The sequence below is a fragment of the Watersipora subatra genome, chromosome 1 (assembly GCF_963576615.1).
Source record: "Watersipora subatra chromosome 1, tzWatSuba1.1, whole genome shotgun sequence".
Taxonomy (NCBI): Eukaryota; Metazoa; Bryozoa; class Gymnolaemata; order Cheilostomatida; family Watersiporidae; genus Watersipora; species Watersipora subatra.
In genome coordinates, this window is record NC_088708.1 from 38,958,752 (window position 1) to 38,982,813 (window position 24,062).

A 24,062-nucleotide genomic window follows, 5' to 3' on the forward strand; every position below is an offset into this window, starting at 1 on the left:
TTTGGATTGCCCACTTGAAGCTTGCTGGTTTCCTTGCTTCTCTCTAAAATATTAAAACTGATGCTTTGTTCCAGCTATGATTTATATACATAATTATAGATGATATAAAGGAACCACGATAAGTATTGTTTCATGACAGTCCTCTGCTAAAGCTGTAAAGCTATAAAGCTATAGAACTGTAAAGCTATAAACCTATAGAGCTATAATGCTATAGAGCTATAAACCTATAGAACTATAAAGCTATAGAGCTATAAAGCTATAGAGCTATATTGCTAAAAGATGCCTAGTGCTCATGATGGCGGGTTGCCAACTAAAGCTGTAAAGCTGTTAAAGCTATATAAAACCAAGGTAAATTATACATTATTGGTGCTATCTCAAAAACACTGCTTGATGTTTGACCAGCTGTTTAGCTCCTTCAATTGAATCCTGTGTGTATGTTTTGGGAGGCTACCAATATCTTGTCAAAGATTTCTTAGTTGTCTCTATGATACCAACAGATGAGAAGTTATTGATTTTGTAAAGTTTGAGCTCCCCTAGGCTATGTGGCTCGTAAGACGACATCAATCTTTTCACTTTCTCGTGATAGGCTGGCCCAACGCTCTTGCCATTGATCCATTTTCTGAAAAACTTTTCTTCGGAGATGCTAAATTAGACTACGTAGCGGTGACCGATCTCAATGGCGACAATAAGAGGATTGTCATTAACAAAGGTCTTGATCATATCTTCTCCCTCGCTGTGTTTGATGGCACCCTCTACTGGTCGGACTGGGGCAGTCGACAGATCCACAGAGTGCACATATACATGGACAATCCTATAGAAAATCTTACAACTCTTATTCATCGACCAATGGGTAGGTTACCCTTGCATTGTCCAAAACTGGCAGCTTTTCTGTTAATTTCTATTGATCATCAGATTAAATATGATGCTATACGCTTTATGAACTATGAAGGTATTCGGTGTATGGCTACTCTTATGCAATTGTTTCTGTTAGTACATCTATTAGTACCTCTATTAGTACATCTATTAGTACATCTATTAGTACCTCTATTAGTACATCTATTAGTACCTCTATTAGTACATCTATTAGTACCTCTATTAGTACATCTACTAGTACATCTATTAGTATATCTATTAGTACCTCTATTAGTACATCTATTGTCAGTCTAAGCGTCAGACCTGAGTCTACCTCAATCATTCTTTTTGATTCAGTTTCTCCTAAAAATTTATTTTATTGCAATGGTTGCAGACAGAATAAACATATAGATTAGCCATCACAGATTAGCCATCACAGATTAGCCATCACAGATAAGCCATCACAGATTAGCCATCACAGATTAGCCATCATAGATTAGCCATCACAGATTAGCCATCACAGATAAGCCATCACAGATTAGCCATGACAGATTAGCCATCACAATAAGCCATCACAGATAAGCCGTCACAGATTAGCCATCACAGATTAGCCATCACAGATTAGTCATCACAAAAAGCCATCACAGATTAGCCATCACAATAAGCCATCACAGATTAGCCATCACAGGTGTGAGCAGTAAAACTTTCATGAGTAAAACTGACTGACCTCGCAGCTTCAATTTGTTTTAGGGGTTCGGATTGTTCATGAGTTAATTCAGACCTACAAAGGCAGCAACCCATGCGATGAGCTCAGATGTTCCAATCTCTGTCTCCTAAAGCCAAGAGAAAATTCTAACAGTCTCGAGGCTGTCTGCGCATGTCCTGAGTTTTTCTACTTGCACACAGATAACAGGACTTGTCACTCCAACTGCACTGACATGTAAGAGTAGGTGCTTGTTGTCAAAGGGAAGCTTTAGCGCAGTTTATTCATCTAAGTTAGTATGTCTCCGTGTTAAAAGTAACTTGTGTTTTAATTTTTTGTCTTACTTATACATCTGAATAAAAATTAGACATTTACTGGTTTTAACAATTTAATGGTTATGCAACTAATGACACCAACAATTTAGCTACTGTTGAGCTTTTAACATTTGGTCAAGAATAATGTATAGTAAGAGGGTATAGACATGTGTCGCCAAGGGAGCTCGATTGGACCCGATATGACTTCCTCACACATTGCTCTAATAAATTCTCGCGTACAAAAAATCCTTCACATTCATCGTAGCTTCGTACATTGTAAAGTGTTTCTTTCTAGTTCTGTTGCTTGTAGTTCAAGGTTCCAGTGCCGTGAAGATACTCAATGCCTCCATTTCACACAGCTCTGTGACGGCCACCAGGATTGTACAGATGGCTCAGATGAAGATGAGTGTGATTCTGTGACATCACCTTGTAGTCCTTATCAGTTCAACTGTAACTCGATCTCTTCTAATGAAACGGCGGTGTGTGTCGACGCTGATTTGCTATGTGACGGCAAGGAGCAGTGCCCGCACGGGGAGGATGAAAAGGTGAATGTGCTAAATTTATCAGTTAATCATCCTCCTAAAAGATGCCTAGTGCTCATGATGGCGGGTTGCCAACTAAACTGGACAAAATGAAATATTGGTTTTGTCTCGGCTGTCGCATTTCACCAAAATTTATTGCGCCGTTTTGTCCGCATCTGTTATTCATTCAAAGAAAATGTAAGTGATATTCTGCGCATATTTGAACATCGTGACTTTCCTTAAACATCATGGCTTTTCTTAAACATCATGGCTTTCCTTAAACATCATGACTTTCCTTAAACATCATGACTTTCCTTAAACATCATGGCTTTTCTTAAACATCGTGACTTTCCTTAAACATCGTGACTTTCCTTAAACGTCGTGACTTTCCTTAAACATCGTGACTTTCCTTAAACATCACGACTTTCCTTAAACATCGTGACTTTCCTTAAACATCGTGACTTTCCTTAAACATCGTGACTTTCCTTAAACATCGTGACTTTCCTTAAACATTGTGACTTTCCTTGAACATCGTGACTTTCCGTAAACATCATGACTTTCCTTAAACATCATGGCTTTTCTTAAACATCGTGACTTTCTTTAAACATCGTGACTTTCCTTAAACATCATGACTTTCTTTAAACATCGTGACTTTCCGTAAACATCATGACTCTCCTTAAACATCGTGACTTTCCTTAAACATCATGGCTTTTCTTAAACATCGTGACTTTCCTTAAACATCGTGACTTTCCTTAAACATCGTGACTTTCCTTAAACGTCGTGACTTTCCTTAAACATCGTGACTTTCCTTAAACATCACGACTTTCCTTAAACATCATGACTCTCCTTAAACGTCGTGACTTTCCTTAAACGTCGTGACTTTCCGTAAACATCATGACTTTCCTTAAACATCATGACTTTCCTTAAACATCATGGCTTTTCTTAAACATCGTGACTTTCTTTAAACATCGTGACTTTCCTTAAACATCATGACTTTCTTTAAACATCGTGACTTTCCGTAAACATCATGACTCTCCTTAAACATCGTGACTTTCCTTAAACATCATGGCTTTTCTTAAACATCGTGACTTTCCTTAAACATCGTGACTTTCCTTAAACATCGTGACTTTCCTTAAACGTCGTGACTTTCCTTAAACATCGTGACTTTCCTTAAACATCACGACTTTCCTTAAACATCATGACTCTCCTTAAACGTCGTGACTTTCCTTAAACGTCGTGACTTTCCGTAAACATCATGACTTTCCTTAAACATCGTGGCTTTTCTTAAACATCGTGACTTTCTTTAAACATCATGACTTTCCTTAAACGTCATGACTTTCTTTAAACATCATGACTTTCCTTAAACATCATGGCTTTCCTTAAACATCATGACTTTCCTTAAACATCATGACTTTCCTTAAACATCATGGCTTTTCTTAAACATCGTGACTTTCCTTAAACATCATGACTTTCCTTAAACGTCGTGACTTTCCTTAAACATCGTGACTTTCCTTAAACATCGTGACTTTCCTTAAACATCATGACTTTCCGTAAACAACACGACTTTCCTTAATCATCGTGACTTTCCTTAAACGTCGTGACTTTCCTTAAACATCGTGACTTTCCTTAAACATCACGACTTTCCTTAAACATCATGACTCTCCTTAAACGTCGTGACTTTCCTTAAACGTCGTGACTTTCCGTAAACATCATGACTTTCCTTAAACATCGTGGCTTTTCTTAAACATCGTGACTTTCTTTAAACATCATGACTTTCCTTAAACGTCATGACTTTCCTTAAACATCATGACTTTCCTTAAACATCATGGCTTTCCTTAAACATCATGACTTTCCTTAAACATCATGACTTTCCTTAAACATCATGGCTTTTCTTAAACATCGTGACTTTCCTTAAACATCGTGACTTTCCTTAAACGTCGTGACTTTCCTTAAACATCGTGACTTTCCTTAAACATCACGACTTTCCTTAAACATCGTGACTTTCCTTAAACATCGTGACTTTCCTTAAACATCGTGACTTTCCTTAAACATCGTGACTTTCCTTAAACATTGTGACTTTCCTTGAACATCGTGACTTTCCGTAAACATCATGACTTTCCTTAAACATCATGGCTTTTCTTAAACATCGTGACTTTCTTTAAACATCGTGACTTTCCTTAAACATCACGACTTTCTTTAAACATCGTGACTTTCCGTAAACATCATGACTCTCCTTAAACATCGTGACTTTCCTTAAACATCATGGCTTTTCTTAAACATCATGGCTTTCCTTAAACATCATGACTTTCCTTAAACATCATGGCTTTTCTTAAACATCGTGACTTTCTTTAAACATCGTGACTTTCCTTAAACATCATGACTTTCTTTAAACATCGTGACTTTCCGTAAACATCATGACTCTCCTTAAACATCGTGACTTTCCTTAAACATCATGGCTTTTCTTAAACATCATGGCTTTCCTTAAACATCATGACTTTCCTTAAACATCATGACTTTCCTTAAACATCATGGCTTTTCTTAAACATCGTGACTTTCCTTAAACGTCGTGACTTTCCTTAAACGTCGTGACTTTCCTTAAACATCGTGACTTTCCTTAAACATCACGACTTTCCTTAAACATCGTGACTTTCCTTAAACATCGTGACTTTCCTTAAACATCATGACTTTCCTTAAACGTCATGACTTTCCTTAAACATCATGGCTTTCCTTAAACATCATGACTTTCCTTAAACATCATGACTTTCCTTAAACATCATGGCTTTTCTTAAACATCGTGACTTTCTTTAAACATCGTGGCTTTTCTTAAACATCGTGACTTTCTTTAAACATTGTGACTTTCCTTAAACATCATGACTTTCCTTAAACGTCGTGACTTTCCTTAAACATCATGACTTTCCTTAAACATCATGACTTTCCTTAAACATCGTGATTTTCCTTAAACATCACGACTTTCCTTAAACATCGTGACTTTCCTTAAACATCGTGACTTTCCTTAAACATCGTGACTTTCCTTAAACATCGTGACTTTTCTTAAACATCGTGACTTTCCTTAAACATCGTGACTTTCCTTAAACATCGTGACTTTCCTTAAACATCATGACTTTCCTTAAACATCATGACTTTCCTTAAACATCATGGCTTTTCTTAAACATCGTGACTTTCTTTAAACATCGTGACTTTTCTTAAACATCGTGACTTTCTTTAAACATCGTGACTTTCCTTAAACGTCGTGACTTTCCTTAAACATCGTGACTTTCCTTAAACATCTTGACTTTCCTTAAACATCGTGGCTTTTCTTAAACATCGTGACTTTCTTTAAACATCATGACTTTCCTTAAACACCATGGCTTTTCTTAAACATCGTGACTTTCTTTAAACATCGTGACTTTCCTTAAACATCGTGACTTTCTTTAAACATCGTGACTTTCCTTAAACGTCGTGACTTTCCTTAAACATCGTGACTTTCCTTAAACATCATGACTTTCCTTAAACATCGTGGCTTTTCTTAAACATCGTGACTTTCTTTAAACATCATGACTTTCCTTAAACGTCATGACTTTCCTTAAACATCATGACTTTCCTTAAACATCACGACTTTCCTTAAACATCGTGACTTTCCTTAAACGTCGTGACTTTCCTTAAACGTCGTGACTTTCCTTAAACGTCGTGACTTTCCTTAAACGTCGTGACTTTCCTTAAACGTCGTGACTTTCCGTAAACAGCACGACTTTCCTTAAACATCGTGACTTTCCTTAAACATCGTGACTTTCCTTAAACATCGTGACTTTCCGTAAACAACACGACTTTCCTTAAACATCGTGACTTTCCTTAAACGTCGTGACTTTCCTTAAACGTCGTGACTTTCCTTAAACATCATGACTTTCCTTAAACATCGTGACTTTCCTTAAACATCATGGCTTTCCTTAAACATCGTGACTTTTCTTAAACATCGTAACTTTCCTTAAACAACACGACTTTCCTTAAACATCGTGACTTTCCTTAAACATCATGGCTTTCCTTAAACATCGTGACTTTTCTTAAACATCGTAACTTTCCTTAAACATCATGACTTTCCTTAAACATCATGGCTTTCCTTAAACATCGTGACTTTCCTTAAACATCATGGCTTTCCTTAAACATCGTGACTTTTCTTAAACATCGTAACTTTCCTTAAACATCGTGACTTTCCTTAAACATTGTGACTTTTCTTAAACATCGTGACTTTCCTTAAACATCATGACTTTCCTTAAACATCGTGACTTTCCTTAAACGTCGTGACTTTCCTTAAACGTTGTGACTTTCCTTAAACATCATGACTTTCCTTAAACATCGTGACTTTCCTTAAACATCATGGCTTTCCTTAAACATCGTGACTTTCCTTAAACATCGTGACTTTTCTTAAACATCGTAACTTTCCTTAAACATCAAGACATCACTACTATTTAGTATAGGATAGCTCCATTCAGTAGGGAGGTGAAAAAAGTTATAATTACCCACTCATATCGACCTTCTATTCCTTGATCGTCATGAAACCTTAAACTAGTCACCTATTGTTTTCAGCCAAATTATTTTTGTTGCAAGGCTTTGTTTTAGATCTGTTGGAGATTTGTATATGTGAATTAATCACAGTTTTAACATCATGTAAGTGGTGCTTTTCTTAGCTCTCTTCGTTGAACGTATGTCAATGTGATGGCCTTTAGTTTGAATGAAAGGCATTCATATAGCTTCAACTTACTAACATGTTGTATGTCCATAAAATCTAATTCTAACGTTGCTGTCGGGCAACAGTTTCTATAGCGCAACGTAAGGCTCCCCCTGTTCGGTGTATATATTATTACAGCTGGACTAACACGAGGGCTGATAACTCTTAGGTGTTAATGATTGACTGTGACATGTTGTTTATTCATGTTTGCTGCTTTTGCAGATATATGGAAACTGCAAGCACTATTCCTGTCTCAGTGATCTCTACTATCAATGCTATAACAAGTCCAATTATGTATGTTTCACCAGTGATCAAATATGTCTGCATAAGCTCGCCTACACCTGTCCTGCATTTGACATCTCACTGTGCGGTAAGTGCCAGAAGAGTCCATTTATCTTTTTTTATTATTCAATGAGTTATAACATAATTTCAGTACTGCAGCCAAGCTAAGTATGGAGTAGCAGTATGACAATAAACGCAGATATATCTGTAATTGTTTCTGATACAAAGGAGCTTAGACATAATAGTAACACTAATGAGTCTGCCCACACAACTAGTAATACCTATCCCAGCAGCACCGCGGGTCGCATCTGTAGCAATTGACCAAAACTGACACCTTCCCAATTGGTTCATTGAACTGCGTTGCCCTAGTATAAATGGAAATACCATGACTTGTCTATCAAACATTTTAGAATTATTGGTTTGGACAAGTGTTGACATAAGCTCAATGTCATTTTATAAATGTCAACTTGTAATATAAAGCGTTTTCTAGTTTTTTGTAGTTACTATTGACAAAAGAAAGAACAACTTTAAACTCATATTTGATTAGTAGTTATGGTTAAAATATATTCATGACCCATTGCAATTTTGCTAAGAAAACATACGCCAAACATTCTGTTGGGGCATGTAGGGCATGAACTTTTTTCATTTCGCATTCATCTCTCCCGCGCATTTCTCCCACGCATCTCTCCCGCACAACTCCCCGCGCACCTCTCCCACGCATCTCTCGTGTTTTTAATGCATAGTATGACTTTTTAGGTAGCATGTCGTTTTAGGCAGCGGCTTGTCCGTGGTACATAAGGACCTTGGTGTGAGTCTAGTCGCTTCTTTTCCTTCTTTCCCTTTACATAGCTGTAGCCAGAGTATACATTATAAAAACCTTCACTTCTCTAGTCTCCCTTCACTTGTATACATAATAACTGCGCAAATAGCCTCTCTAGTTTCTGCATAGGAGTCTCTGGATACCGGATACTAGTTGCTGAAGGTTACGTATCACAACATCAGAGATTCCCAGCTACTAGTAGCTGCTAGTACTGGCCATGCTTTACTCTTGTAGAGAAAGGACGCTGCAAACAGACAGAGTTTCAGTGCAATGGTACGGGCACATGCATACCATATGTGTATCACTGCGATGGCGAGAATGACTGTGTTGATGGATCCGATGAATCAAATGCTACGTGCTCAGCTAATTTGAAATGCGCTCCTAGTGAGTCTCTAGCAGCATATCTATATCAATTGTATACTAGCTTTTTATTATATAAGCTCTAGTGAGTCTCTAGCAGCATATCTATATCAATTGTATACTAGCTTTTTATTATATAAGCTCTAGTGAGTCTCTAGCAGCATATCTATATCAATTGTATACTAGCTTTTTATTATATAAGTTCTAGTGAGTCTCTAGCAGCATATCTATATCAATTGTATACTAGCTTTTTATTATATAAGTTCTAGTGAGTCTCTAGCAGCGTATCTATATCAATTGTATACTAGTTTTTTATTATATATGTTCTAGTGGGTCTCTAGCAGCATATCTATATCAATTGTATACTAGCTTTTTATTATATAAGTTCTAGTGAGTCTCTAGCAGCGTATCTATATCAATTGTATACTAGCTTTTTATTATATAAGTTCTAGTGAGTCTCTAGCAGCATATCTATATCAATTGTATACTAGCTTTTTATTATATAAGTTCTAGTGAGTCTCTAGCAGCATATCTATATCAATTGTATACTAGCTTTTTATTATATAAGCTCTAGTGAGTCTCTAGCAGCGTATCTATATCAATTGTATACTAGCTTTTTATTATATAAGCTCTAGTGAGTCTCTAGCAGCATATCTATATCAATTGTATACTAGCTTTTTATTATATAAGTTCTAGTGAGTCTCTAGCAGCGTATCTATGTCAATTGTATACTAGCTTTTTATTATATAAGCTCTAGTGAGTCTCTAGCAGCATATTTATATCAATTGCATACTAGCTTTTTATTATATAAGTTCTAGTGAGTCTCTAGCAGCGTACCTATATCAATTGTATACTAGCTTTTTATTATATAAGCTCTAGTGAGTCTCTAGCAGCATATCTATATCAATTGTATACTAGCTTTTTATTATATATGTTCTAGTGGGTCTCTAGCAGCATATCTATATCAATTGTATACTAGTTTTTTATTATATAAGCTCTAGTGAGTCTCTAGCAGCATATCTATATCAATTGTATACTAGCTTTTTATTATATAAGTTCTAGTGAGTCTCTAGCAGCGTATCTATATCAATTGTATACTAGCTTTTTATTATATAAGCTCTAGTGAGTCTCTAGCAGCGTATCTATATCAATTGTATACTAGCTTTTTATTATATAAGTTCTAGTGAGTCTCTAGCAGCATATCTATATCAATTGTATACTAGCTTTTTATTATATAAGCTCTAGTGAGTCTCTAGCAGCGTATCTATATCAATTGTATACTAGCTTTTTATTATATAAGTTCTAGTGAGTCTCTAGCAGCGTATCTATATCAATTGTATACTAGCTTTTTATTATATAAGCTCTAGTGAGTCTCTAGCAGCATATCTATATCAATTGTATACTAGCTTTTTATTATATAAGCTCTAGTGAGTCTCTAGCAGCATATCTATATCAATTGTATACTAGCTTTTTATTATATAAGTTCTAGTGAGTCTCTAGCAGCATATCTATATCAATTGTATACTAGCTTTTTATTATATAAGTTCTAGTGAGTCTCTAGCAGCATATCTATATCAATTGTATACTAGTTTTTTATTATATAAGCTCTAGTGAGTCTCTAGCAGCGTATCTATATCAATTGTATACTAGTTTTTTATTATATATGTTCTAGTGGGTCTCTAGCAGCATATCTATATCAATTGTATACTAGCTTTTTATTATATAAGTTCTAGTGAGTCTCTAGCAGCGTATCTATATCAATTGTATACTAGCTTTTTATTATATAAGTTCTAGTGAGTCTCTAGCAGCATATCTATATCAATTGTATACTAGCTTTTTATTATATAAGTTCTAGTGAGTCTCTAGCAGCATATCTATATCAATTGTATACTAGCTTTTTATTATATAAGCTCTAGTGAGTCTCTAGCAGCGTATCTATATCAATTGTATACTAGCTTTTTATTATATAAGCTCTAGTGAGTCTCTAGCAGCATATCTATATCAATTGTATACTAGCTTTTTATTATATAAGTTCTAGTGAGTCTCTAGCAGCGTATCTATGTCAATTGTATACTAGCTTTTTATTATATAAGCTCTAGTGAGTCTCTAGCAGCATATTTATATCAATTGCATACTAGCTTTTTATTATATAAGTTCTAGTGAGTCTCTAGCAGCGTACCTATATCAATTGTATACTAGCTTTTTATTATATAAGCTCTAGTGAGTCTCTAGCAGCATATCTATATCAATTGTATACTAGCTTTTTATTATATAAGCTCTAGTGAGTCTCTAGCAGCATATCTATATCAATTGTATACTAGCTTTTTATTATATAAGTTCTAGTGAGTCTCTAGCAGCGTATCTATATCAATTGTATACTAGTTTTTTATTATATATGTTCTAGTGGGTCTCTAGCAGCATATCTATATCAATTGTATACTAGTTTTTTATTATATAAGCTCTAGTGAGTCTCTAGCAGCATATCTATATCAATTGTATACTAGCTTTTTATTATATAAGTTCTAGTGAGTCTCTAGCAGCATATCTATATCAATTGTATACTAGTTTTTTATTATATAAGCTCTAGTGAGTCTCTAGCAGCATATCTATATCAATTGTATACTAGTTTTTTATTATATATGTTCTAGTGAGTCTCTAGCAGCGTATCTATATCAATTGTATACTAGCTTTTTATTATATAAGCTCTAGTGAGTCTCTAGCAGCATATCTATATCAATTGTATACTAGCTTTTTATTATATAAGCTCTAGTGAGTCTCTAGCAGCATATCTATATCAATTGTATACTAGCTTTTTATTATATAAGCTCTAGTGAGTCTCTAGCAGCATATCTATATCAATTGTATACTAGCTTTTTATTATATAAGTTCTAGTGAGTCTCTAGCAGCATATCTATATCAATTGTATACTAGCTTTTTATTATATAAGTTCTAGTGAGTCTCTAGCAGCGTATCTATATCAATTGTATACTAGTTTTTTATTATATATGTTCTAGTGAGTCTCTAGCAGCGTATCTATATCAATTGTATACTAGCTTTTTATTATATAAGCTCTAGTGAGTCTCTAGCAGCGTATTTATATCAATTGTATACTAGCTTTTTATTATATAAGCTCTAGTGAGTCTCTAGCAGCATATCTATATCAATTGTATACTAGCTTTTTATTATATAAGTTCTAGTGAGTCTCTAGCAGCGTATCTATATCAATTGTATACTAGTTTTTTATTATATATGTTCTAGTGAGTCTCTAGCAGCGTATCTATATCAATTGTATACTAGCTTTTTATTATATAAGTTCTAGTGAGTCTCTAGCAGCATATCTATATCAATTGTATACTAGCTTTTTATTATATAAGTTCTAGTGAGTCTCTAGCAGCATATCTATATCAATTGTATACTAGCTTTTTATTATATAAGTTCTAGTGAGTCTCTAGCAGCATATCTATATCAATTGTATACTAGCTTTTTATTATATAAGCTCTAGTGAGTCTCTAGCAGCATATCTATATCAATTGTATACTAGCTTTTTATTATATAAGTTCTAGTGAGTCTCTAGCAGCGTATCTATATCAATTGTATACTAGTTTTTTATTATATAAGTTCTAGTGAGTCTCTAGCAGCATATCTATATCAATTGTATACTAGCTTTTTATTATATAAGCTCTAGTGAGTCTCTAGCAGCATATTTATATCAATTGCATACTAGCTTTTTATTATATAAGTTCTAGTGAGTCTCTAGCAGCATATCTATATCAATTGTATACTAGCTTTTTATTATATATGTTCTAGTGAGTCTCTAGCAGCGTATCTATATCAATTGTATACTAGCTTTTTATTATATAAGCTCTAGTGAGTCTCTAGCAGCATATCTATATCAATTGCATACTAGCTTTTTATTATATAAGTTCTAGTGAGTCTCTAGCAGCATATCTATATCAATTGTATACTAGCTTTTTATTATATAAGTTCTAGTGAGTCTCTAGCAGCATATCTATATCAATTGTATACTAGCTTTTTATTATATAAGTTCTAGTGAGTCTCTAGCAGCATATCTATATCAATTGTATACTAGTTTTTTATTATATATGTTCTAGTGGGTCTCTAGCAGCATATCTATATCAATTGTATACTAGCTTTTTATTATATAAGTTCTAGTGAGTCTCTAGCAGCATATCTATATCAATTGTATACTAGTTTTTTATTATATATGTTCTAGTGGGTCTCTAGCAGCATATCTATATCAATTGTATACTAGTTTTTTATTATATATGCTCTAGTGAGTCTCTAGCAGCGTATCTATATCAATTGTATACTAGCTTTTTATTATATAAGCTCTAGTGAGTCTCTAGCAGCATATCTATATTAATTGTATACTAGCTTTTTATTATATAAGCTCTAGTGAGTCTCTAGCAGCATATTTATATCAATTGCATACTAGCTTTTTATTATATAAGTTCTAGTGAGTCTCTAGCAGCATATCTATATCAATTGTATACTAGCTTTTTATTATATAAGTTCTAGTGAGTCTCTAGCAGCATATCTATATCAATTGTATACTAGCTTTTTATTATATAAGTTCTAGTGAGTCTCTAGCAGCATATCTATATCAATTGTATACTAGCTTTTTATTATATAAGTTCTAGTGAGTCTCTAGCAGCGTATCTATATCAATTGTATACTAGCTTTTTATTATATAAGTTCTAGTGAGTCTCTAGCAGCATATCTATATCAATTGTATACTAGCTTTTTATTATATAAGTTCTAGTGAGTCTCTAGCAGCGTATCTATATCAATTGTATACTAGCTTTTTATTATATAAGTTCTAGTGAGTCTCTAGCAGCATATCTATATCAATTGTATACTAGTTTTTTATTATATATGTTCTAGTGAGTCTCTAGCAGCGTATCTATATCAATTGTATACTAGCTTTTTATTATATAAGCTCTAGTGAGTCTCTAGCAGCATATCTATATCAATTGTATACTAGTTTTTTATTATATATGTTCTAGTGAGTCTCTAGCAGCATATCTATGTCAATTGTATACTAGCTTTTTATTATATAAGTTCTAGTGAGTCTCTAGCAGCATATCTATATCAATTGTATACTAGCTTTTTATTATATAAGTTCTAGTGAGTCTCTAGCAGCGTATCTATATCAATTGTATACTAGCTTTTTATTATATAAGTTCTAGTGAGTCTCTAGCAGCATATCTATATCAATTGTATACTAGCTTTTTATTATATAAGTTCTAGTGAGTCTCTAGCAGCGTATCTATATCAATTGTATACTAGCTTTTTATTATATAAGCTCTAGTGAGTCTCTAGCAGCATATCTATATCAATTGTATACTAGCTTTTTATTATATAAGTTCTAGTGAGTCTCTAGCAGCATATCTATATCAATTGTATACTAGTTTTTTATTATATATGTTCTAGTGAGTCTCTAGCAGCGTATCTATATCAATTGTATACTAGCTTTTTATTATATAAGCTCTAGTGAGTCTCTAGCAGCATATCTATATCAATTGTATACTAGCTTTTTATTATATAAGTTCTAGTGAGTCTCTAGCAGCGTATCTATATCAATTGTATACTAGTTTTTTATTATATATGTTCTAGTGAGTCTCTAGCAGCGTATCTATATCAATTGTATACTAGCTTTTTATTATATAAGCTCTAGTGAGTCTCTAGCAGCATATCTATATCAATTGTATACTAGCTTTTTATTATATAAGTTCTAGTGAGTCTCTAGCAGCGTATCTATATCAATTGTATACTAGTTTTTTATTATATAAGTTCTAGTGAGTCTCTAGCAGCATATCTATATCAATTGTATACTAGCTTTTTATTATATAAGCTCTAGTGAGTCTCTAGCAGCATATCTATATCAATTGTATACTAGCTTTTTATTATATAAGCTCTAGTGAGTCTCTAGCAGCGTATCTATATCAATTGTATACTAGTTTTTTATTATATAAGCTCTAGTGAGTCTCTAGCAGCATATCTATATCAATTGTATACTAGCTTTTTATTATATAAGTTCTAGTGGGTCTCTAGCAGCGTATCTATATCAATTGTATACTAGTTTTTTATTATATATGTTCTAGTGAGTCTCTAGCAGCATATTTATATCAATTGTATACTAGTTTTTTATTATATATGTTCTAGTGGGTCTCTAGCAGCATATCTATATCAATTGTATACTAGCTTTTTATTATATAAGTTCTAGTGAGTCTCTAGCAGCGTATCTATATCAATTGTATACTAGCTTTTTATTATATAAGTTCTAGTGAGTCTCTAGCAGCATATCTATATCAATTGTATACTAGCTTTTTATTATATAAGTTCTAGTGAGTCTCTAGCAGCGTATCTATATCAATTGTATACTAGCTTTTTATTATATAAGTTCTAGTGAGTCTCTAGCAGCATATCTATATCAATTGTATACTAGCTTTTTATTATATAAGTTCTAGTGGGTCTCTAGCAGCATATCTATATCAATTGTATACTAGCTTTTTATTATATAAGCTCTAGTGAGTCTCTAGCAGCATATCTATATCAATTGTATACTAGCTTTTTATTATATAAGTTCTAGTGAGTCTCTAGCAGCGTATCTATATCAATTGTATACTAGCTTTTTATTATATAAGCTCTAGTGAGTCTCTAGCAGCATATCTATATCAATTGTATACTAGCTTTTTATTATATAAGCTCTAGTGAGTCTCTAGCAGCATATCTATATCAATTGTATACTAGCTTTTTATTATATAAGCTATGCTAGCTTTTTAGCAAGTATAGCTTAGCAAGTTCAAGTTTTTAGCAAGTTCAGTATTCTTTATGCTCAACGTGCCCCGACCTAGCCTGTCTTGACAAACTGTTGGTTTTGCGGAGTTGTCCCCCGTCGAGCGGGCGAGCAACACAACAGCTTGTCACAAGACGTACTGCACCTGATGCATTAGCCGCACTTATAGGGAGTTATTCTCTTCCGTCTATGCGGCTTGGCTGCGATGTTATGGCGGTCGCTCCATTGGTAATCATAACGTATTTCGCGCAAAGATTTATGTAGAAAAAAATAAGATTAGCACGTTTAACCAGAGACCAATCTCTGTTGTAAACGTTAGTAGAATTTAAGAATGAAAGAAATCGAAAATAAAATCCATAAGAACCAATATAACTGACTGATACAAAAATAGAAATAAAACTGACTGAGCGCACAAATAACGACATGTTTAGTCGCTGTTGTTGCTTAAGTTCTCATGTTGGGAACTTATGCAACAACAGCGATGGTACTTACACCGTACTTACACCAGTTACAGCAATAGTATAGTCCTTTTCACCATACTTACACCATTCGAATACAGCAATACTTGCACCATTGTTTACACCAATTAGGTAAGGATACAGCTAAAAGGAATCATTAATAATCTTAACAGAAGGCAGCCTATATTCATACCTATTGTCATACTTACACAGTTATGATTTCAACTGGCCAATAAGCTTGGGAGTTTAGTCGGTAAGGAACAATCCTTTCAGCCAGTCATGGTACAGCAACAAGCAGAAAGACCTAGCACCATTTATTACACCAAGAGTTATCATCTCCTGCTCTATAATTTTTAGCGCGTTTCATCTTTAGGTTTTAGAGTGTGTAGTCTTGTGAAATAATTCAATGCTGACATGTCGACTGTTTTACAGATTATGTACGCTGCAACCATTCTGGCCAATGCATTCCTGAGTCGTGGATGTGTGATGGAGACAAAGATTGTCTAAATGGACAAGATGAGAATGCAACTAACTGCGGTAGGAGATGGGAGTTTTATTTGCTTTACTTGTTTTTTTATGGTGTGTGATGCTTGGGCCGTTATTTGTACTTGGAATTAAATTAATTGAAGTGGAATTAAATTCATTAGTACGCATTTCTTTGATAGTCTGCGCAGAAATGACGTGTAAAGACCGACCATATTAGTTTTATGGCTCAGCTGGTATATTCAGCAGTGTTTTCTCGGAGTGTCTTGACAGTTTGCACTGCTTACACTCATTGGACCAGTAATGTAAGGGTTTGACCAACTGTGTTATAGATGTGCTTTATTCCACGCATGGTCTCAGAGAAGAGACCATTGCTGATATGATTCTCATAGCCTGTAGATAACATTCAGCTTTCACACAAATAGTTCGGACATAACTGTGTGACTTTTAAGCGCGGCCTTTACTTGTTGTTGCTCTCTAGTTGTTCTACATGTTCCTACTGTTGCAGTGGATTCTTCTTGTCCTAAGGGCTATTGGCAGTGCCCTGACCGGAAATGCATCCCAGTCCACTGGCTCTGCGACTACGAGAGTGATTGCATAGATGGAGGAGATGAACTAAACTGTCGTATGTTATCTATACTGTATAACTTAGTCATATGATGGATGAGATGAACTGGACTGACGTATGTTAACTATACTGTATAACTTAGTCATATGATGGATGAGATGAACTGGACTGACGTATGTTAACTATACTGTATAACTTAGTCATATGATGGATGAGATGAACTAAACTGTCGTATGTTAACTATACTGTGTAACTTTGTCATATGATGGATGAGATGAACTGGACTATCATATGTTATCTATACTGTGTAACTTAGTCATATGATGGATGAGATGAACTGAACTGTCGTATGTTAACTATACTGTGATAAGGTAGTCATTCCATAGGGTAAATTTGGTATCTGTTAAACATTGCAGAGCATAGGAAGTGCTCAGAGAGTGAGACAGCGTGCGATGACGGTAGATGTTTCTTGAGCCGAAAGAGATGTGACGGTTACTCTGACTGCAGCGATGGAAGCGATGAAAAAGGATGCGGGCGTATGTACTACTTGTATATGTTTTTCCAAATGCTTATCTTTAGCAGAAATATTGCCATTTTTCCAGATCATGATTTACTCATATAGACGGAGTTATCCTTCATATCATGAGTTACTCATATAGGCTGAGTCATCCTTCATCTCATGATTTACTCATATAGACTGAGTTATCCTTCATATCATGAGTTACTCATATAGACTGAGTTATCCTTCATCTTATGACTTACTCATATAGACTGAGATATCCTTCATATTATGAGTTACTCATATAGACTGAGTTATCCTTCATATCATGAGCTACTCATATAGACTGAGTTAACCTTCATATCATGAGTTACTCATATAGGCTGAGTTATCCTTCATATCATGAGTTACTCATATAGACTGAGTTATCCTTCATATCACAAGCCTTTGACAAATCGCTTTGAAAAGCGTTTGTAACTTTTCAGTACAAAATAACCTTTATATTCGACATCAACATTTACAAGAATAGTTAAAGCATTTGAATTTAGGAATATACATGTATATCATGTTATTTGTAGGCAACCGGACATGTGACTCTGGATACTTTGAATTTAGGAATATACATGTATATCATGTTATTTGTAGGCAACCGGACATGTGACTCTGGATACTTTGAATTTAGGAATATACATGTATATCATGTTATTTGTAGGCAACCGGACATGTGACGCCGGATACTTTGAATTTAGGAATATACATGTATATCATGTTATTTGTAGGCAACCGGACATGTGACTCTGGATACTTTGAATTTAGGAATATACATGTATATCATGTTATTTGTAGGCAACCGGACATGTGACTCTGGATACTTTGAATTTAGGAATATACATGTATATCATGTTATTTGTAGGCAACCGGACATGTGACGCCGGATACTTTGAATTTAGGAATATACATGTATATCATGTTATTTGTAGGCAACCGGACATGTGACTCTGGATACTTTGAATTTAGGAATATACATGTATATCATGTTATTTGTAGGCAACCGGACATGTGACTCTGGATACTTTGAATTTAGGAATATACATGTATATCATGTTATTTGTAGGCAACCGGACATGTGACTCTGGATACTTTGAATTTAGGAATATACATGTATATCATGTTATTTGTAGGCAACCGGACATGTGACTCTGGATACTTTGAATTTAGGAATATACATGTATATCATGTTATTTGTAGGCAACCGGACATGTGACTCTGGATACTTTGAATTTAGGAATATACATGTATATCATGTTATTTGTAGGCAACCGGACATGTGACTCTGGATACTTTGAATTTAGGAATATACATGTATATCATGTTATTTGTAGGCAACCGGACATGTGACTCTGGATACTTTGAATTTAGGAATATACATGTATATCATGTTATTTGTAGGCAACCGGACATGTGACTCTGGATACTTTGAATTTAGGAATATACATGTATATCATGTTATTTGTAGGCAACCGGACATGTGACTCTGGATACTTTGAATTTAGGAATATACATGTATATCATGTTATTTGTAGGCAACCGGACATGTGACTCTGGATACTTTGAATTTAGGAATATACATGTATATCATGTTATTTGTAGGCAACCGGACATGTGACTCTGGATACTTTGAATTTAGGAATATACATGTATATCATGTTATTTGTAGGCAACCGGACATGTGACTCTGGATACTTTGAATTTAGGAATATACATGTATATCATGTTATTTGTAGGCAACCGGACATGTGACGCCGGATACTTTGAATTTAGGAATATACATGTATATCATGTTATTTGTAGGCAACCGGACATGTGACTCTGGATACTTTGAATTTAGGAATATACATGTATATCATGTTATTTGTAGGCAACCGGACATGTGACTCTGGATACTTTGAATTTAGGAATATACATGTATATCATGTTATTTGTAGGCAACCGGACATGTGACGCCGGATACTTTGAATTTAGGAATATACATGTATATCATGTTATTTGTAGGCAACCGGACATGTGACGCCGGATACTTTGAATTTAGGAATATACATGTATATCATGTTATTTGTAGGCAACCGGACATGTGACGCCGGATACTTTGAATTTAGGAATATACATGTATATCATGTTATTTGTAGGCAACCGGACATGTGACGCTGGATACTTTGAATTTAGGAATATACATGTATATCATGTTATTTGTAGGCAACCGGACATGTGACGCTGGATACTTTGAATTTAGGAATATACATGTATATCATGTTATTTGTAGGCAACCGGACATGTGATGCCGGATACTTTGAATTTAGGAATATACATGTATATCATGTTATTTGTAGGCAACCGGACATGTGACGCCGGATACTTTGAATTTAGGAATATACATGTATATCATGTTATTTGTAGGCAACCGGACATGTGACGCCGGATACTTTGAATTTATGAATATACATGTATATCATGTTATTTGTAGGCAACCGGACATGTGACTCTGGATACTTTGAATTTAGGAATATACATGTATATCATGTTATTTGTAGGCAACCGGACATGTGACGCCGGGTACTTTGGTTGTGCAAACTCAGCGCAGTGTATTCCAATGTCATGGAAATGCGATGGAACTTCAGATTGTGAGGACTTGAGTGATGAGATAGCTTGCGCAGGTTGTATATCTATACTGTCTGTACTGTGTAATGTAAATCCTCATGCTCAAGCCGCGCGGCTTGTGCTCAAAACCAGATGATTTACGAAAGATAAAATAATCCCCCAGCAAGCCGCGTATGCCCACAGACCGCGGCTAATGACCGAATTTTTGTCGTCCTTGACCCCTTCAGGAGCGAGAGTGTTGAGAAGGGTTTCGTTATACCCAGTACTCTTGAATAAGAAAACAGGCTACATGAATACATGTGAAAAAAATTTTCTTTTACTTCCAAGTTCGAATTAAAACTTCTAAACCCTTGCATCAACAACTTTTTGTCATGTCTCAGCTAAATTTTTATTGCGCTGTTAGAAGGCTTCACGTTTATGGAAATATGCGGTCAGGAATGAAACGGTTTTAATGACCTACGACTGCGGTAAGTTAAACATTAGCGATAAATTCTTCGTTAGTCTAAAGTAGTCCATAAACATGACCCTGAAAATAAACGAGTAGGTCGCCAAAATCCTGTACATAAAAGTGTATCATGACTGCGGTTCTATGGTTATAGCGCGGAACTGAGCAGAGACCGCATTTATCGAGAAGCCGCCTTAAGCCTCACGTAAGTTTTAAAAACTTGGATTTAGCCGCGGCTTATTACCTTGAACCAGAAGCCGCGCTCAACGACAAGCCGCGCGGCTTGAGCATAAGGACTTACGGTACTGTTTATCTTGTGTCTTGTTTATGCTGTGTACTGTCTATACTGTACTGTCTATACTGTGTACTGTTCAGACTGTATACTGACTGTACTGTTTACTGTTACTGACATACTGTATGCTGTTTATACTGTATAGGGACTGTACTGTCTGTTCTGTTTATACTGTATAGGTTAAAATATGATTATGTATAATGGTTAAGATTTTTATAGAATTTGTCATGAACTTGCCACAGCGACTTTATGAGAGTAAAAGGAATTTTCATATTGTGTAGCTATTGTTTAACCTTCTCCCTTCATTTACTATAACATTATTGATTGCTTTATCTTTTCTTTTGTTTTACCATGTAGCCAGATCTATACATAAAACATTACTTTTTTCTGTTGATGTGAATTATATGGGTCTACTTTACGAGCAATTTTAAAAAACTATTATAGTCAAACCTTTGCATTTGAAGTTATTCGTTCTGATATTAGCTTTTTGTGTATGTTAAAGCAAGTACTTGTGTAAGAATATATTGTAATTTGTTTAATTCATTCCACAGCCCGACAACGTATGATCACGTCTTAAACCATAACTGCCACATACAACTTTTTATCGTATCTTTTAGGTAAATCAGACACGCTGATTCCGATTTTGTACTCAAAATAAAGATTGGTTCACTCACTTTCAAAGTCATGAAGACTTTTTTAAAGCGTTTCAATATCTGTTTCGAAAACAACACAATCGGCACAAGCTCTGCCCATAAATATGTGACGTAGCCTAGCTTTTTAGGAACGGAAATTGGGAATGTTTAGACCGATTTAGAATAATAGAGATGGGTGTTTTAAAACCCATTATTATCTAAATTCAGCCTTCAAAATAATTTCAGTCTTCTCTGAAAGGCTGGTAAGTTATTTAACATTGCATATTTAAAAATGAGCTCAAAAAAGTGTGATAATAGCGCTAGCTTGTGATACTAGCTAGCTTGTGTTCAGCCTATCAAAACATCCTGTAACAAGCTACGAGCAATTTTAAACAGTTTATCTACTTTTCATCAAAGACTGAGAAGATTGGGAAGGTTGGATTTAGATAATGAGGTTTAAAATACCCATCTCTATTATTCTAGATCGGACTAAACATCCCTAACTTCCGTTCCTAAAAAGCTAGCTTGCGTCACATATTTATGGGCGGAGCTTATTGTGCCGATTGTGTTGCTTTCGAGACCGATATTAAAAGGCTGTAAAAAAGCCTTCATTACTTTGAAAGTGAGTGGATCAATTTTTATTTTGAGTACAAAATCGGAATCGGCGTGTTTGATTTACCTAAAAGATACGATAAAAGTTATACGTGGCAGTTATGGTTTAATAAAAGCTCGAGATAATTGCACATATAGTACTATGTGATTCTTTTGTGCCAGGGTATGTGATTGAGTACACCTGAAACTTTTAGATTCCTTTCCCAAACCCCTCACAGTCTTAGGAGAATTATGGTAGATTTTGATATGGTTGGGATATACAATAGCCTTCCTTAGCGATGACAACTCTTTAGCAAAAGCCATTGCTCGAAGTTGTAAAAATACTTGAGAGTTTTTAGGCTACGAAAAGCGGATGCCTGCTTTGTAACATGTATTGTGTATGCTAGATGCCTGCTTTGTAACACGTGTTGTGTATGCTAGCTGCCTGCTTTGTAACACGTGTTGTGTATGCCAGCTGCCTGCTTTGTAACACGTGGTGTGTATGCTAGCTGCCTGCTTTGTAACACGTGGTGTGTATGCTAGATGCCTGCTTTGTAACACGTGTTGTGTATGCTAGATGCCTGCTTTGTAACACGTGTTGTGTATGCCAGCTGCCTGCTTTGTAACACGTGGTGTGTATGCTAGATGCCTGCTTTGTAACACGTGGTGTGTATGCTAAAAAGTCTTTGCATTCATTTATGGAGTTTTAATAGAAGAAACGTTGTGTCGGTCACGTATCGCCGAAAGAGGCATATAGAGGATAACTCCAAGGAAATGGATATTCTTAAGACTACAGGAATGTAACAATAAATATTTTGGTAGAATTTGTGAGGCGTATCACTCTAAGGTACATGCATGGAGTCGAGAAATGCCCTTAGCATTCAAGCAGATGCATTACATAAAGCTATGTAAAAACATGATTATGTAAAAACGAAAATCTAGGAAAATAATATAAATGTAAAAAACATTAATAAAATAGTAGATAAAAGGTTTTCCACTGTTAGGCTGGATGACACAGAGGTTCGAAAATAGAGATACATGGCATAACTTACTCAAACATAGATTGCATAAAGTTAAAACTGACTTGGTTTATATATTGAACTTTCTCCATAATCTTCACTTTCATTTAGGAAAGCTTTGACGACCTTTGAACTTGGTATGTTGGAAGTTACTTCTGGTTTAAATACAAATATTTGTTAAAATATTACACTATTCAAGAAGAAGTTGTCTTTCCAGGAAATTATAAATAGAAAATTAATTGTAGTTTAAGGGAGTTGTTTGCGTCCTCATAAAATCTAGTCTCATGTCTACATTATACGCCTTCAAGAAGATCGTCTTGTCAATAAAATCTAGTCTCATGTCTACATTATACGCCTTCAAGAAGATCGTCTTGTCAATAAAATCTAGTCTCATGTCTACATAATACGCCTTCAAGAAGATCGTCTTGTCAATAAAATCTACAGTCTCATGTCTACATTATACGCCTTCAAGAAGATCGTCTTGTCAATAAAATCTAGTCTCATGTCTACATTATACGCCTTCAAGAAGATCGTCTTGTCAATAAAATCTACAGTCTCATGTCTACATTATACGCCTTCAAGAAGATCGTCTTGTCAATAAAATCTAGTCTCATGTCTACATTATACGCCTTCAAGAAGATTGTCTTGTCAATAAAATCTAGTCTCATGTCTACATTATACGCCTTCAAGAAGATCGTCTTGTCAATAAAATCTAGTCTCATGTCTACATTATACGCCTTCAAGAAGATCGTCTTGTCAATAAAATCTAGTCTCATGTCTACATTATACGCCTTCAAGAAGATCGTCTTGTCAATAAAATCTAGTCTCATGTCTACATTATACGCCTTCAAGAAGATCGTCTTGTCAATAAAATCTAGTCTCATGTCTACATTATACGCCTTCAAGAAGATCGTCTTGTCAATAAAATCTAGTCTCATGTCTACATTATACGCCTTCCAGAAGATCGTCTTGTCAATAAAATCTAGTCTCATGTCTACATTATACGCCTTCAAGAAGATCGTCTT

General features: G+C 34.8%; 1 protein-coding gene across 1 annotated transcript in view; it reads left to right on the forward strand.

Moving 5' to 3' along the window:
- The window catches only part of LOC137387407 (low-density lipoprotein receptor-related protein 1B-like), a 114,825-nt gene that overhangs the window by 22,747 nt on the left and 68,016 nt on the right, over positions 1–24,062 (forward strand). Inside the window, 9 exon segments of the mRNA XM_068073825.1 lie at positions 587–850; positions 1,603–1,792; positions 2,180–2,414; positions 7,336–7,483; positions 8,450–8,599; positions 16,286–16,390; positions 16,845–16,961; positions 17,321–17,440; positions 19,992–20,114. Of these exon segments, the coding sequence (XP_067929926.1) occupies positions 587–850; positions 1,603–1,792; positions 2,180–2,414; positions 7,336–7,483; positions 8,450–8,599; positions 16,286–16,390; positions 16,845–16,961; positions 17,321–17,440; positions 19,992–20,114 (1,452 nt within the window).